At 38.3% G+C, this 17,125-nt stretch overlaps 1 protein-coding gene across 3 annotated transcripts in view; it reads left to right on the forward strand.

Annotated features, from left to right (window-relative positions):
• ANKRD52 (ankyrin repeat domain 52) overlaps positions 1–16,489 on the forward strand; it is a 232,663-nt gene extending 216,174 nt beyond the window's left edge. For 2 of the 3 annotated variants that reach the window (XM_077483380.1, XM_077483382.1), the window contains exon 28: positions 1,019–16,489. In XM_077483380.1, the coding sequence (XP_077339506.1) occupies positions 1,019–1,254 (236 nt within the window). In that variant the 3' untranslated portion in view covers positions 1,255–16,489. The remainder of the gene's footprint in view (positions 1–1,018) is intronic. The other variant, XM_077483383.1, reaches the window with a different exon arrangement.
• Positions 16,490–17,125: the final 636 nt, after the last annotated feature.

A 17,125-nucleotide genomic window follows, 5' to 3' on the forward strand; every position in this document is an offset into this window, starting at 1 on the left:
GGCTGTTTCTGGCTTTGGGTCACTGTCCCAGAACAAGCTTGCAGATTAAAGTTTGTGCTCTTGCTCTACATATCCTTTCAGGTTTGTCCCTTGGAAAGTATTGAATTGGCATTAGCGCTAGGAAAATTAAAATTTCTTTGTACATATTTGACAAAAGGAAAAGTGTACACAGACAAAGTGGGTTGAGTTGATCCTCTCACACCGACAGCCTTGCAGCCCTTTAAGAGTTCTCAAAGCCGGGAGGGGGCATTTGAGTCATGTGACCTGATTGGAAAGCTTGTGATTGCAAGAATGCATCAGGAGCTTACTGATCCCACCGGCTACTGTGTAGGGAGCACTTTCAGAGGGGCCGTATATATGCAGCCACTTCGTGTTGAGGCCCACCCACATATATGTGTGCAACCGGCATCAAGAGGTTAAAGAAAAAACCAGCACCTAAGAAATCATGACGTCTACCATTGCTGACCATTCCTTCTGAAAATGCTAGTTACCTGCCTGTCATTGGCTTTCTGAGACACTCGCCTGTAAAATGTATAGAAATTAAGGATTCTGTCCCTTTTTTTTTTTTTTTTGGCACTCGTTTTTAGCATACATATATTTTAGCACCATGACTTGTGGTATTGATGCCAGACAACAAGCATATTTGAGGAGCCCAGTGTTTAAGTCAGGATCACTTTGAATGAAACCTTTTAGACTGGAAATTACAAAGCTGCCATTTTTGCTATGGTTTTGAAGGTACATATTTTATTTCCATGTTTTCCATTGTTATGCCATTTAGTGGTACAGGCAAGTAACTTGTCCATGTAGTGAAGAAAAGATGAGAATAACCCAGGACCATATGCATTCAAACACGTTAGTGATAGCAGACTGAAGCTCCCTTATTTGAAACTGTGTAAGCTCGGAGTCGATGTTAGTATGAAAAATACTTGTGATAGAAGAAAACATTCACCTTGGAGTGTTTTTTATAATTAAGAGCCTGTAATTTTTGCATGACGTTTCTTTCTTTCATTTTTGACAGCAGGTCACACCCCGGCCTTGGCCTGTGCTCCCAACAAAGACGTAGCGGATTGCTTGGCACTTATCCTATCCACCATGAAGCCTTTCCCACCAAAAGATGCCATCCTCCCCTTCAGCTTCAACCTCCTGAAGAACTGCGGCATCGCTGCCAAGACTGCCATTCCCAATGGTGGCAGTTGCCCCTACACAAAGGATCGGCACAGTTCCATTGCCATGGATGGCTGCTACACTGAGTAGCTCTCCCCGCCCTGCGGGTTACCGAAAACCTTACTTTTATTTATTTAGAATAAAGTATAGGGCACTTTTAAAGGAGAACAAGACACAGCATGTATGAAGTATGAGCTGTGCCTGGGTCTTTTTTATTTTTAGTTGCTCTTTTGAGCTGTCCTGGCCTGCACTGAAGCTTACATAGTATTGTACCTTCCTGTATTTAGGAGGGAGGCCCAGGTTGGGTGGAACGGAGTTTTACTGCTGGGTACTTTTTATTCTGTGGTTCTTGAATCAGTTGCCGAAGCTTTCACAATCTTGTGTTGTTGAAGGTGATAAAGAGACCTCCATTGCTGTATTTTGGAGGTTTCTCCTGTGCAATTCATGTCTTTGCTGCTGTAAGATCATGAAAGCCATTATACTGTTAAAGGGTCATCAGGCCTTAATATTTATTTCAGGGGCAGCTCAATAATTCTGTTTAGAGTTGCGGGACTACATGGGCAAGCGGCACCTTAACTTCATTCTAAATATATTGTTCTTTCTTTCCACTTTTTACAATCCTTCAGAAACTGTTCCTTAACGGTCCTTCTGTCCCATGCCTAATATAAATACTAGGCACTGCAAAATCTCATGCTTTTCTCTTTATGCAAATGTGGTGCTGCATTTTAGCCAATTGATGGATCCCTGGTTGACATTCCCACTATGCACTGCTGCAAAATCCCCCTGCCAGCTAGGCACTTTAGTGATTCTAGTGCTTTATTCTTTCTCTGGTCTTCCCATCATCTGTCAATATTAGTTGTGATGTCTGCCATGCCATCAGTATTTGAAATATTTCTAGTACTACGTCAATCCTCTAGGGAACCATAACTTCCATGGCTTAGACAGGTACAAATCTGTCTGTCTTTCACCTATCCTCACTAGGATGCTGATTGCTGCAGTCTCCTTTTCAGAGCATAATTTGCACTTGAATTGCTTTCAACCTAAAGTCCTAATAGGTGTGTAGGTGTGCGAGTATTTGTGTAATGTTTTAGCACTAGATGTTTACTTGAGTTTGTTATGTGACATGTTTTGCATATGGGTATTTTCAGAATGTAAGAATGGTGCTCTTCTCTCCCCCCCCCCCCCCCCCCTCACAATGAAATTGTACTGTTGATTAAGCAAGTAGTAAAATTCATGAATCCAAACCATTGTTTTATATAACGCAATAAGGTGCGGCAGATTGGGCTACTTTAGTTATTAACGTTTCCGTGACTGTTACAGAGTTTTATGGAAACTTTAGCATTAGTTCATCCACAGTGGTTTATCAGAGTGTCCTCCGAGTCTATTCATTTATGACTTGGTATAGATTTTGATGCATTTTTGTTCAACTACCAAAAATATTTAGTCAGTTGCTAAAAGATATAGATGGCTAAAGGGATCAATTGTTTTAAATAAGAAAGATGGTGCTATAAACTTTTAGTTTTAAAGTCCTTTGTTCCCCTGCCCATTTCAAACCCTTGCCACTTTTAATTTTAATTTGTAATGTTTTAATAGGTTAAATCTTAAATTGTCTGTGTCCTACTGCATTTCACCAGCAAAATAATCAAGGCAAACTATTCCACTTTTCACTTTATACATCCTATTCTTTAGTTGATAATTCAAGTTAAAAGTCCAGGATGAGCTTTAAATACTCCAGATTCAAAAATAGTTTTAAGTAGTCTTCAGTAAAAACACACTTAATTTTTTACTGTGTAGTGTTCAAAATAAAAGCCAGTTGAGAAGGTGACAGATCATGTTTCTGTACTTCCTTGAGTACATTTGTTTTTGGTGTGTCAGTAATCGGCCAAAAATAAATTTGCCTTTTTATTACAAAAAAAATGTGAAAAGGCTTTGTGTAATCTCTAAAAATCTGTCTCTCCTGATTCTTCTCGTTTATCACAGAAAATATTTGACACTTGAGGTGGTGCTTTATAACCACTTTAGGAAAATCCAAAAGGCTGTTTTTAATAAATTAAACAAAATGCTTCCGAAGTTTTTACCTGAAGCACACATTCCTTTCGCCAAAATTCCATAAGGATTCATTGTAAACCCCTAAAAGAGCATATTACATTCAAATGCGTAGACAACCAGCCCTGCTGTTACCATAAACCCAAGCCAAGCGGAAGTGCCCTAGCTGCTGTGGCCAGGTAAACATCGAACTTGGGGAAAAAATTGTCCTTGATCTACTTCAGCAGATTGCAGGGAGACATTAGCTCCCTGATTATCTCCTTAAAGAGAACTGATCACTGGCATTATGTTATCACATAGAGACAATTCTCGGACCCCTTGTTTTGGCAATAAAATTCAGTAAGGGCCGGTTCACACAGCAGGCGAGGCGACTCCAACTTGCCTCGCCGCGACCTGCCGCGGCCTCAGCGGCGACTTGCAAATGACTTCTGTATAGAAGTCAATGCAAGTCGCCCCAAGGTCGCCCAAAAGTAGTACAGGAACCTTTTTTCTGAGTCGGAGCGACTCGAGTCGCTCCTCTCAGAACGGTTCCATTGTACAGAACGGGGGCGACTTGCGAGAGCGAGGCGAGTCGTGTCGCCTCGCATCGCCCGCTGTGTGAACCGGCTCTAAAAGGGGTTTTAAAAAAATTAAATACAATAAAAGCCAACCAAAAAATGCAATAAGCCCCCTTCCCTCATACATAATATGCAAATGTAAATGCAGGCATGCACATGTATATAAACTCTTGTGCAGCACACAAGGACCATCATTTACAGTTGATTTGAATGGCTTTAAAAAAGTATAAATAATTTTGCGCATTATAGTTTGCGCTATTTCACAAGTTAATGCAATTCTGATGCTTGACATTGTTGAGTAAATAGACACCAACAATGTCATCTTTTATGTTGAACAGAACATGTTCAGTATATAGTGTTTTGTGCCCGCTAAAATTTTTCGATTTAATAAACAGTACTGCCAGTGTCCTGCAACAAAAAAGCAGCTACTCTAATTGTATTCTATGGACCCTTTGCTTTTTAGAAACATTTATTTTGAGGGAAGAGGGTTTAAGTGCATTTTTCATGTAAACTAAAGCACATTTTGGTAAGTGATGCAAACCTTTTGACACCAAAAGGGAGGCTACATTTGTCCAGCAAATGTAAGCCTAACTGAAGGCCCTCTCTAGACTTAACTATCTTTTGTCTGTAGGTCAGACATTAAGCTTTGTGGGACAGGCCAAAAACTGTTACACTTGCTTTTTATGAAACTTTGGTTTTCCAAAAATGTTACTGAATAAACTTAGATGCTCTCTTTCTGGATATTAAATGTGCACTTTTAGAATTTAAAGGTACACCTTTCCACCTACTATCTTTGCCAGGGTATATTTCATATATTCCACTGTGTAAAACCTGTTTGCTTTACTCTTTCATGTAGAAATCCTGTCCTTTTACCTGAGAGCGTCAGGGATTTTTAGAGCTAAGAGTTTTCCCAGTAGGCTTTGCCTCAACCTTTTTTTGCTCCCAAAAGCTAAATGTGAAAATTACAGGTGAACCGTTCTCAGTCTATAACATAGATTGAATGGACACCTTTATGTCCAGAACTGCCCAGCATAGACAGATTTTGTCTAACCATTACTTTTTTGTTTTGTTTTTAATGTGGTCTTTCAGTGGCATTAACCATAAAAAAATGCACTTTAACAGTTTTTTTTTTTTTTTCTTCAATGTAATGTGTTCATTATAGACCCTTACATTGGAGCCCTTGTTACATAGGGATAGTTATCCCTATTCCATAACTAAATGATCAGTTTAACCCTGCATATTTTTATCTTGGTGTTTTTACAGTCAGTTCTATGGATTGAGAAAACTTGACCATATTCTACAGTTTTTATGAATGAAGTGAAAAACTGGATTATCATTTTTAGATTTAATATAATCCTAAACTTTTAAATGAGATGAAATTAATTGGATTTTGCAAAATGGCAGCTTACATTGAGGCAGAACTCCAAACAAATATAAAACTCCTGTAAGAGGATCTCACCGGTGAGCTAGTGCTTCAATGCAGTGAGAAGAGCAGGTTTGGAGGTACCTGAATGTCCACACTTGGACAGAAATGTGGTTCACATACGTGGTCAAAATTGCAACTATTATGGCAAGCAAAGGGGTTCAAAAATGGTTTGGGAGCATAGTTGGCTGGTGTTTCAACATATGTAGTTATGTTTGACATTACACCATTAAGTGTATATGATGAAGAACAGTATTTTCTGTTTTTCCAGTCATCACTTAAAAAAAAACTGAATTCAGGTAAAAAAGTAAACATTGAACAGAGGAATTTGCACTGTTTAGGACTATAATAGTCCTTTAAAAATATGCATCCCCCTGTAAAAAGTATCTTCCCTCTTCACTGTTAGAAATAACAAGTTTGAATTTAAAAAAAAAGAAAAAAAAACAGCCTTGTAATCTTTGCAGCAGACCCGAAACTTGTGTATGGAATATTTATCACTGAAAAGGAGTTCTGTCTTTCACAAACAATTTAATTGTAAAAAAAAACAAAAAAAAAACAAAAAAAAACACCGTAGTAATGTTTTTTCACACACCCCCTTATTTATTAATTGTTAAAGTGTTACTTTTTTTTTTTTTTTTTTTAGTCAACACAAATTACCTCAGTTTACTGTTGGTGGTAAAACTTGAATGGCTTACCCTACTCAGTACTGACCGCGGGGTAGAGTCACGCAGGCCAGTTTCATTATGTGTTTGCATTTAGTAATCTGCACTATTTTTTTCTTGCATATAATTTCTATTGTGTGCCTTCTTAAAATGTAGCATAAATCAGTAGTTTATTTTTTTGTTCAGAGTGAAAGGACTAGGAATGTATGTCTGTAAAGGGAATTTTCTTTTTTTTTTTTTTTCTTTTTTTTTTTTTTTTTTTTCTTCTCTCACTGTGGAGAGCAGGAGACAGTATTATAGGACTGCCTCTGGCAATATCATATCATACATTTCAAGCTTTTGTCTCTGGTAAAATGGGTCCAAAGATGCTAAGTGATCGTGTTAAGGGCTACATTGTTGGATTTTGTGCAGTTTTTGTTCTTTGAGGATACTATTTTGATTTCTTGCCCCTCACAAGGTTTTACTTAAAATGGTGGACTAGCTATCTAGGTATTTGACCACTGCCCCATATTGTGGGAGTGATATTATTCATTTTATAGTTTTGCACAAGATGATGGGAGATAAGACCTATATTGTCTCTCTCTGTTCTCTTGCACTCTGAAACGGCCTTTTTTTTATAGAACCCACTAGTCACCTGTTTGAGAGGAGCCAGCCTTTCTAATTGCTGTATTCAACCATTTCACCTCTGTTCTCCTTGCCATTCCCTTTTGTGGCTGCTTTGATGAATGGCGTGTTAAATTTTTGTTTGTTTTTTCCTTCCCTGAACATTTTTTTTCCCCTTTCTTGCCTTCATTCTGCATGTTGAGAAATGACAATCAAAGTTCTGTAAAAGGGCTTTTAGCAGATTCTTTTCTCTGGCCTGGTTGTGCTTATTTTTCCCTTGCCCCTTTTCTGGTGGGGGCATGTTGCAGCAGTCTCGCCCTTCCTCATTATTCCCTTCCACCCTGGAAACAGTTCTACCTGGTCTTGTTCTCCTTTAATAACATATATAAAATGTGCATTGGCAGCACAGCTTGACAATTCTAAAGTAATAATTTTTTTTTTTTTTGGGGTGCCGGGCATGGGTTAAGCAAAGGAAGATGCATTATTTTGCTATCAGAGATGTCATGTCTGGTTTCCTGAGTGCATTGTTTACAGGGCTGTCGTGAAACTTCCATTCCAAATTTCCCTGGTCCCATCCTACCTCCCAAGCTGCAGCCATTTTCCTTGGATACTCTTTATGTGGAAATGGTTACTAAAGTATGTTTATGCTTTTGGAATATTGAATTTCACACAATTTACTATGCCAAAGTACTTTAATTTCCCTGTTCTTTCTGGCCTGGTGTGTTTCTTCTTTGCTTACTTTGCTTAACTGGAGGTTGGTTACATTAGGACCCAGCGTGGGGTCTTCCCAGTTGTGCCACTCTCACAATGGAAGTTTCTTTCAGCTCCTAATGCAAAGCACTTGCTTCATTAATAAGCACTTTCTCATGACTCTGCTGCTGCTGGTACCTTTTTAGTGCATTGCTGCTGCTTTGCAGCTAAGGTCCATGCAGCAGTGTAGAGTTAAGGTAATGGTAAGGGTCTGATTTCCCTTGGGAACACAAGTAAAGGCTGACAGGAAGGAATGAAGGTGTAAATGAGATCAATCCTCTACTGCTGTGCTCCATCATAAGTGTGGAGAAGGCAATGTTGTTTGAAAGGAAAGTTTGAAATGTATTAAAGCTATTGAGAAGGAAAATGAAAAGGAAAAAAAAAAACAGCACAAATGCATTTCACAAACAGGTTTACTTGCACTGCCACTGTATAAACGAAGGAGCTACATCCATTTGGATAGCTGTTGTGAGCCATATTGCTGAATGTATCCTCTGATGTGCTCTACAAAGATATAACATTTTAACAGAGATATGGTTGCCACTTTGTTTAAAACAATGGTTGGCTGCTGTTGATTTGAAAGAGGCCAGCTATTTTTTTTTTTTTTTTATTTGAATACATTTTTATTTTACCTTGTTCTCCATGGTAGTCTAGAAATATCTTGATGCACAGACACCTGTGTTCGCAACTTTGGAAGCAAATAGTTATTTGTAAAGGTACTGTGTTCCTTTTCCTGACTTCTCTTGTACAGCAGCCTTTTAAGCTTTACAATGTACTGTACACCTCTCGAGAAGCCAAAACCTTGATGCCCTGGCATTTTGTACAGGGATGAGGCTGCAGATGTTTGACCCACATTGCATTATACTGGACCAAAGCAAAACTACTGGGGTTTTCTCAAATTCACAAAAGTTACTTTGCTGGAATCTAAACCAGGACTAAGTTAAAGTCCGAGGTTGGTTTAGAAGTCGGCAAATATAGTAGTTATTGTGAAATGGGCTACATGCATTTGAATAGTGGGGTCACATACATAATTGCACTGCTGAGTAAATATTGTCTAAAATTAATTCAAATGTCTTGTAGCCCAGTGAGCGATGTAAATCTAACCTGCCCTAGCAATATTTCTAATTGGCCAAGAAATTAAAGGGTTAAGGCAAAGCTTGTTCTTTTTGTTTTGCATGTAATTGCAATAAGATTTCGCATATCATTTTTGTAAAACGAACCAAAATTTAAAGACTGTATTAGTGGTGTTCTCATCCCCTTTTGCCATTTGTTTGACATACTTTATTCCCAAACTGCAAGCCAAAAGCAGGAACTAAACTTAGACCAGATAACAATTATTCCTTTTACTATCCGTACTTATCACAGTGTGGAGAGATCTGGTGTCAACCACTACATTTGTGCTTCTTTAGAATTGCCACAATTTACACATATACATCCCAAAGCACAAATGGGCACCAGACCTCAGCAGTTATAAAGTCCAAAGTTGACAGTATTGCGTGTATTATGATAAATTCAACTGCTGTTTTAAAGCCTTTTCATTTCTTTTGTAACATTTTTGTCTTGCAACAACTTGTTGATGCCACACAAAATTAACTTGTAGAGTTGCAGTGCAGCTAATTCTATCTCCAGATACTTTGCTTAACTTCCCAAATGTGGCATGTTTCCTCTATATTACTGAGTAAACACATGGCTCACCCGGAAATTAAACAGGGATGCCTTTTTTTGTAGATACCAAAGCAAAACACTGAGCTGTTCTATAACACACACAGAGTGAATGTCACCTACATATTTATCCATGAGCTGCTGGAAGGGCCAGTGGTGTTAGAGATTTTTGATTTGTGTTATTGTGTTTTTAACTACTTTATGACTAGCACCCCACTGTGGCTTTGGCGTGAATGATCAATTTGGTGGTGGTCAAGTGCTTTTAATTGTTTTAAAAATTTAAAACTAGAAGCCTCAAAGAATAGTTTTTATTTAATGAGTACTATGTTTGGAAGCACAAAAACTTGGCCTGTTTTGGATGTTTTAATCAGAAAACTCTTTAAAAACAAGACCTAATCGTCTCTTGTCTCCAGCAGTAAGACGTTCCTAGCCTCCGCACTACCTCCATGTTCCCATTGCCACTTTTCTTACTTTGCACATGCCCTCTGGTGACACGTCCAGAGTCTGGAACTCTATGCGGCAATAAAGTCATGAATAAAGCTGCATTGCAATCATGATATATTTCTCTTTTCAGCTGAGATTAAGGAAATCCTGCCTTTCTTAAGTGTGTGTGTGTGTGTGTGTATTTGTATGTATATGTGTGTGTGTGTGTGTGTGTGTGTATATATATATATATATATATATATATATATATATATATATATATATAATATAAAATCTCATTACCCTGTTTGTAAATGCTGCACCCCTTATAAGAGTTTAAACTCCACCTTGAGCCCCCCTAGCCGGGCCTGAGAATGTAACAGACCTCGTTCTCACAAGACAGGTAAACACTGAACTTGTCCTATGATTCTTGATAGACTATTCCTTTTTACATCTGACAGGATATGAACACTAACTGGAGTCTAGTGCTTCCAACATTTCCCAGTGTATGGTGGTGGTGACTCTGCCATACACCCCAGTTTACCAAGTTGTCTTTGCAGTTTAACATTTTTTTTCTTTACTGCCTCAGCGTGCTACTGGTCTTGAACATGTACACTTGTGTTTTCTCATTAACCTCTTCCAATACACAAGGAAACAAAGCCTTATTTTATACCAGTTCTACTTCAACTGTTAAAAGTGAACCAGTGTTGATGAGGAAAATAGAGGGCCACTTAACAATGTATTGCTGCTTTATGTATATATTCTTTATTGCAAAGACAGTTTATGTCCATTACATTTTGAGTCACACGTCAGCTTTAGGACTGAAAAAAAAAATGCCCTTACACAAAAAGAATTAGACATCTAGTTTCAGAGATCTTAATCAGAAGAGTGCTTCCTCTTTGATCAGTTTTCTGGTTTTCCATTAGTTTCCAGTTTTGGGGGGTGGCGAAGATGGCTTTAGTGTAAATTTTCTTGTGTATTATCCCTGTGTCTGAATAGTGCCATAGTCGAACAACTCAGGGACATGTAAATGGCAAAGCATATATTTGTAAATTCCTAACCTATTATTCAGAACTGTGATCAGATTTCCTGTGATCCTAGAAAGTCCACGAGTCTAGTGCTCAATCTGGAAAGAAAATGTCCTACCTTTTTATTTTTTGCTACTAAATGGGAGTGCCCTTGAGCTATGCATCATATTTTAAAGCTAAAACTCTAGAGGTGTTAACTGAATCTTGCTTTACAGTAGCTCATTCTTGATGAAATGTTAAGTTGTGTAGACTGGTGGTTGCCAAACCTTGCTCAACTGTGAACTAACATTATGGTGTTTGTGATGTCTACCTGCCACCTGTACAATTTCATGCAATCACCAACTAATTTCAGTCATTACATTTGTCTGCTCCAAAGTCTAGCAGAACACATAGAAGTTCTTACAGATTTTCACTTGCAGACACTGCTTAAAGCTGATGTTTAGCTAAAGATTATTTTAAGCCCTTCAACTTTAATGACCTAGCTTGCCTGTAATGAAGTTTTTCCTACCTTATGCCGGCAACTGAATCCTGGAGAAATCTTAACTGCAAGAATGCCCCTGAATTTCTGCCACACAGGGTTAATAGTGTTGGGTCTCCGGTCCTAATTCAAGCAGTAGTGAATTTCTCCAAGATCTAGCTGCCTGTATGATGTGGGACATACTTTGTTACAGATAAGTTGGGTCAATGCAGCTGTAAGGCTAAAATTTAATTGTTTAGCTAAACGTCAGCTTTAAGGTTGTGTGTTTCTCTACAAGGCTGTTCTACACAAAAATCCAGAGCCTTTTGGGCATTTCATCAACAGAGTGTATCGTCAGTGGCACATATTCTTCGGTTTGGAGAAGCATGGGTCTAGACACACCTGAAATTAAGTTAATTCTGTGGCTTTTGTGTAGCAGAGCTCAACTCAGCCATCTTTCGAATTCCGATGTTGTTGATCTCCGTTGTCTTCATAGACCATGGTCACAAAGGCAGAACAAGGTAAAAACCAAAACGAGTCTAAACACAATAAAACATAGTTCACTCTTCCCCTGCCTTTACCTCGTCCAGTGGCGATGTTTAAATTTCTATAGGGTTTGGTACCTTTCACTTTTCATATTCCTGACTTGCTAAGAAGCCTGTGAGCACAACCTTTTGAAAAGTGTATTTTAGAGTATAATTTGGATTGATTCGATTATAAAAATATTCAATGGCAATTTAAGTGATGAATGAGAACCAGTTTAATATATTCATACTAAAGAAAACCACTTTCTATTTGGTTACTGTGCATCACTGCTCTTCTGTTACAGAGGGCCCTGAAATGTATGAAGCCATATAAGTAGATACCTTTGAATCCTATTCCTCCTGTCTAGGAAGGTGACACAGTATAATATGCTTGGCATACACCATAATTTAGCATTTTTGATTTTCAGTAACTGTCTTTTTGATAATACAATAGCTTGTTGTGGGTCAACACTAATGAGACAAATATACAGATGCAACAAAGATTTAGAGTGGGTCATAAGTTGCCCAGAATGCTGGAGGAATTCTGTTGACTGTCATCTCACTGCTCATACTTGAGTGTGGATAAAAATCACATTGAAAGTGTGAAATCTGACACGGCAAAACATTTCCGTAACATCCATGTTCTTTAAATTGATTAGGCAAAAATAGTGTTGAATTTATTGTATTTAACAAATACCAATTGCCATTCATTTTGTTAGGATTCTGTTTTTACCGAACATCCTACCCCTAGATAAATGTATTCACCTTTGCTTTGCACCCAGTTGCTTAACCGAACAGCGGAATGGCAAGCAGAAAGCCCAGTACTTCTAGGTATGTGGAGAATTGGGACTTGTTCCCCCTTCTCCATCAAGAGCGCATTATTGATTGCCCACTTCTGACTTGGCACTTAAATCTGAACCTCAAGCAAATTGTTAAATAGATTAAATACAGGAGCTCTTTAGGATTACTATTTGTTCATTGTTGCATGTTCCTGTCACACAATACAGCCAGCCTGGAGACCTGACTTTGGGGACTACAGTTAAATACTACAATGGACTTGTCCCTGCCCGCAACCGGTTATTGGACAGTGAAGGAGAAGCAGTAGACTGATGAGCTATTCTGCTTCCCACTACAGTAAGCTTATTCCTGGTTAGCACCTGGGCACCACAGCACAACTAAATAGTTTCTGGTGCTGCTTTGTCCTTTTACCAGTCGGAGCGCCTCTGCACAGAGAATTGCTAAATACTATGTTCAATACACCAGATGCTTTAGAAACTTTTTTTTTTTTCCTTTTATTATACACAAACATTTATTTTGTTGTCTGGAGTGCAGCTTTAAACATATCTTTTCTGCTTCCAGTGGTCAAACAGAACCGTGAGGGAAGGGAAATTAAGAAGTTTGTACAGAGTGGGTAGAATTTAAGTGAACCTGTTACTTTGTCCTACTTGAGCAAAGCACTGGTTTACATTACAGCATGAGCTGTTATTGGTAAAGACAAGCCTTTTGCTTACCAACCACAGCATCCATCCCAGCCCTTTCCCTTAGTTCTCCCAACTCCTCCTTCAGTTTCTGTTTACTGCTGTGAAGAAATAATAAAATGTATGATTGGTCCCAGTCAGGAATCGGAATACTTCAGACATTTTGATTGATGAAGCCCTGAGTTTGTACCGCTTCATTTTTCCATGTGAAGGATAATTGTGCATTCTTCCAGCACAGTGGTTAAATGGTTTTATTTAATTTCCTTATTGTATTCTATTTGATTTTTAAGAGAATGTAGTCTTGAGTGCCCAATGCTGTTTTTATCGTTCAAGATATTGCAGATATTGCATAAGTAGCATCCCTTAGTAACTCATGCTTCACCCTAAACTGTGGCATTTTCAAACTCGTCACCAGCATAGCATTACTTTAAATATGCCAGCCTCGTTTAGTAGACCCCAGTGCATGTCTGTGGGACAGTTATTGGAGTTGTATAATTACACCCCTTGAGCTGGTGTTATGAATGTTGCTGTCTTTACTCATGCATTGTGGTGGCACCGATTGTGTTTTCCATAGTTTTGTAGCAGAAATGTTTACCCAGCACAATCGCTGTTTAACTTTGTACTGATTATCCTTTATTAATAAATACGGTTGGGGATAACTTGGTTTTTCAAGATTGACAATGGCACTAACCCCTTTCAAAAGAATATAATCAAATAACCACATTGGCTCCGATATCCTCATCAGCTTGAGAAGCAGGCAGCTATTACTGTCACATCTTGACAAAGTCCATAAAAAGAGGGAACCATAACATGGGAGCCTGGGAACAGTTAACATTTTTGGATTTTTTTTGTAAAATCCATTATTTCAAGGTTAGAAATGGCAGATTATACTGGACCTTGCAGATCAAGAACGGAGATTCTTTGCACAACACCTAGACCTCTTGAGACCTTTACATTTTATGTGTGCGCGTATTAGGTTTTTTTGGGGGCATTATTGGCTGTAAGTATTCAACATGTATGTGTTGATGTCTACTGAGTGGGAATAATTGTATTCCTCACTAAAGTGGCAGGATGGGTTTTATTGCACTTTCATGGCAGAAAACAGGATTCTGCTGGATGTAAAGCTTTCTTTCTAATGTGTGTTTTTGTTTTTTGGTTAATCATGATTGTGAGCTCTTATTCCACTTGTGTGATTTATAGTGTTTGTAGACCTTTCTCTAGTGTACGGCATGTATGGTATTCTGGCAATTTTCTGCCTAGCTTTCATCAGTCAACATATTGTGAATAGTCTTTATTGTTCAGGGGTGCATATATCAGTTTCTTGTGGGGTCATTTTCTGACTTAAGTCAAAATCACAGCATCGTGTTAAGTGCCTAAGAGGGGAGTCTGTTGTGCAGCTGTCAAAGTTTTTAAAGTGGACCTAACTTGTCCCTATACATAATGGAAACAGCCATTTGGGGGCAATACCAATACAGCTTATCAATAGGGTGATTACAACCAAATCGGATAACATTTAGGATATCTGTGAATTATTGGTACATTAAATGAACTTGTGCATTAAGAAAAGCAGATTTAAGGTTTTGGTGCCAGCATATACGGTCCATACACTGTTGAAAAGGTTGCTCTTTCTGCCAGTGAATGATTATCAAAACATTGTCTGTGACCGATTCCCAAATAGAACTTTGTTATATTTTTTTTTGGTCTACATTTCCTAATATTAGATTCATCCTGAAATTTCCATTGGGTACAGTCATTGGTGCATAAGCAAGTTTGTCTATTCCCAAATTAACTTTTTATTTTGCCAATGCGTTTGGTTTTTTCCTTTTTTATATCGCCTTAAGGTTGGGTTCACACTAGAACATGGAGCTACTCACAGCAGGGGGTCCAGTGCGTCTCCCTTCACCGGTTCAGGTCCAATTTCAGCCTGCATTGGCTGTATTCAGACCTGAAACGGACCAAAAGATGCACAGGACTCCTGTGCAATTTGCTCTGGAGATGTGTGAACCGGCTCCATAGAGAGGAGCTGGTCACAATCTCCTGTTAATGCGAATTGGATGCAGGGAAAACCCCTGCATCCGATAAGCAATAGTGTAAACTCGGCCTAAATGCTGTATGTGTAAGTTATTAGTAGCACAAGATTACAAGTTCCTATTGCATTGATTAGACATTCTTTCAATTATTGTTCCAGCCCAAAAATAGCTGCTTCCTTGGTATATGTGGACCACAGCTCCACTTAAACTTTTCAAAACCGACTTTTATCATGACCGTGAAACAGCAGATGTTAATTTTTTAGTCTTGAAAAGAAACCAGTTGTGGAAAAAATGTGCACACTGCCATGCTGACCTTTTGAAATTACTGGGTGCCGGATTATGTCTAGCCTGATAATTTCTACATGATTAACCCACGCAGCACACTTTTCTAGGTAAGTGGCTAAAAGTTATGAAGCCTGAGATGGCCTCTCAACTAACCTTTTCAGAGGGTCAGCTCAGCTTTGGCAGACTACATTTTTATCTCACCACATTAAAACTCTTCATGGGTTTTGACAGCTGTCTTTGTCAGTAGGAAAAAAAATTCTTCCCTTATCAAGCAGTGTTTGTTTATGAAGGAGTTTCTGATATGTTCACCTACAAAGACTTTAAAATATTAGATTACAAATGCACTAATTTCTGAAGTGTTAATTTCACTTCACAAATCGAAGCAATCTGATGTAAATAAACATGTCATGATATCGAAGGTTGATGTCCAGATGACTTAACCATTATGTAACAATTCCCATCCCTTGTAGACATTGTCCAGATAAACCTGTATTATAAGGCAACAATATTCTACCTTTATTATGGGCTAAATTAGGAATCTTGTTTGACACCTCAAATGGGATTTCATAGTAACCTTTTTAGAAGTCCCTTTTTATGTAACGGTAGATTTCCTTTTTTTGGGCTGTAGAGAATGAGCCTTCTATTTTGCCTCAAGCAAAACGTTGTAATATTTGTCTTAGTAATATTGTACAGTATTAGTAGTAGTGGTTAGTACTGTTGAAGCCACCCCAAAATACTCTCTAGCTACAATACAAGACATTGCCAGACACCTTTTTGCCTTTTGACTCCCATAAACAGGATAACCCTGGACCTGGGATTGCAAAACATGTTTTTGTTTTTATTATTTGATTACATTTCCTACCCTCCTTTTTATTTTTATTTTATTTTTTTTGGTTCTTGGTGATTTCCCTGCTAATAGTTGTTTTTTAAGAGGGATTTTCTAATATCTCTTTGGTTTTGTCTTATCTCATTCCCCCTGTATTGCAAATAAGAATCTTCTCTAACCCTACAGGTTATTTGTGTTTTTGTTACAGCTGGGTAATGTTGCTGTGATGGCTGTTCACTGCCTCATAGTTATGGTATATCATAGTAACGCAACTACTGAGTGCCTATGTGGCCTCCCTTGCTGTGGCTGTGCCTTTTTCTACCCCACTTGCAAATGTTTAGTCTTCTAACAATGTTACTCTACAGGGCCAGGGTGGGGGGAACAAGGGAGAATGTGTGCAAATTATTTTTGTGTTTTTAAGTTGTGGGAGTTCAAACTTGGGGATCATTTAATAGGAGAGTTCATTAAAACTTGATCTCTTTTCTATAAGAGTTCCCTGCAACCAAGTCCTGCTGCTCATATTGTGGCTTTGAATCAATTATGTTTATTAAAAAGCTTTAGCTTCTAATAAGTGTTGTGTTTTTGTTTTTTATTGTTCGCATACCTCAAATGGTCAGCTAGCTGCATGGAACAACAGAAAAGTCAAGGATGAGCGGTCAATCCTAGATGTCATTATGTATTATAGCATATGTCAGCATTGAATGTTTCCTGTATGTAAATTTATTTTCACCTAATGCAGCCTGTGCATGTGGTTATATAGGAAGTTCAAAGTACTTGCTCCACCTTAGTCTTGTCATAATGTTGAGAGTAGGGTAGGGGAAGGAAATTAAGTTGTAAAGTGCAATTCCAGCCTGCACTGGAACAGGTTTTTGCCATTGATGTGTCTGACGAAAATATTTCTTTCCAGCCTGAAAGTAAAGAGGTCACCCTAATAAGAGCACACACAATTTGTAGTAGACTGGGAAAAGGGTTAGATCAATGTTGTGATTGAGGTTAATGTCTTCCTTTCCTGGTGATAATTGCACCTCACCACCCCCTCTTTATTCTGGACAAATCAGCAGGCATGACCAAGTACAGGGTAGAAAGAGAAACAAGGGAGACAATGAGACTCCACAGGGGGAGCATAAGCAGGTATGTTACTAATCACTCCAAGGCAGCCAAACATCCGATTTTTATTTTATTTATTTTTTTTATTTTTTTACGAATT

The sequence above is a fragment of the Lithobates pipiens genome, unplaced genomic scaffold (genome assembly GCF_037356315.1).
Source record: "Lithobates pipiens isolate NorthernLeopardFrog02 unplaced genomic scaffold, aLitPip1_a1.2 Scaffold_16, whole genome shotgun sequence".
Lineage (NCBI taxonomy): Eukaryota > Metazoa > Chordata > Amphibia > Anura > Ranidae > Lithobates > Lithobates pipiens.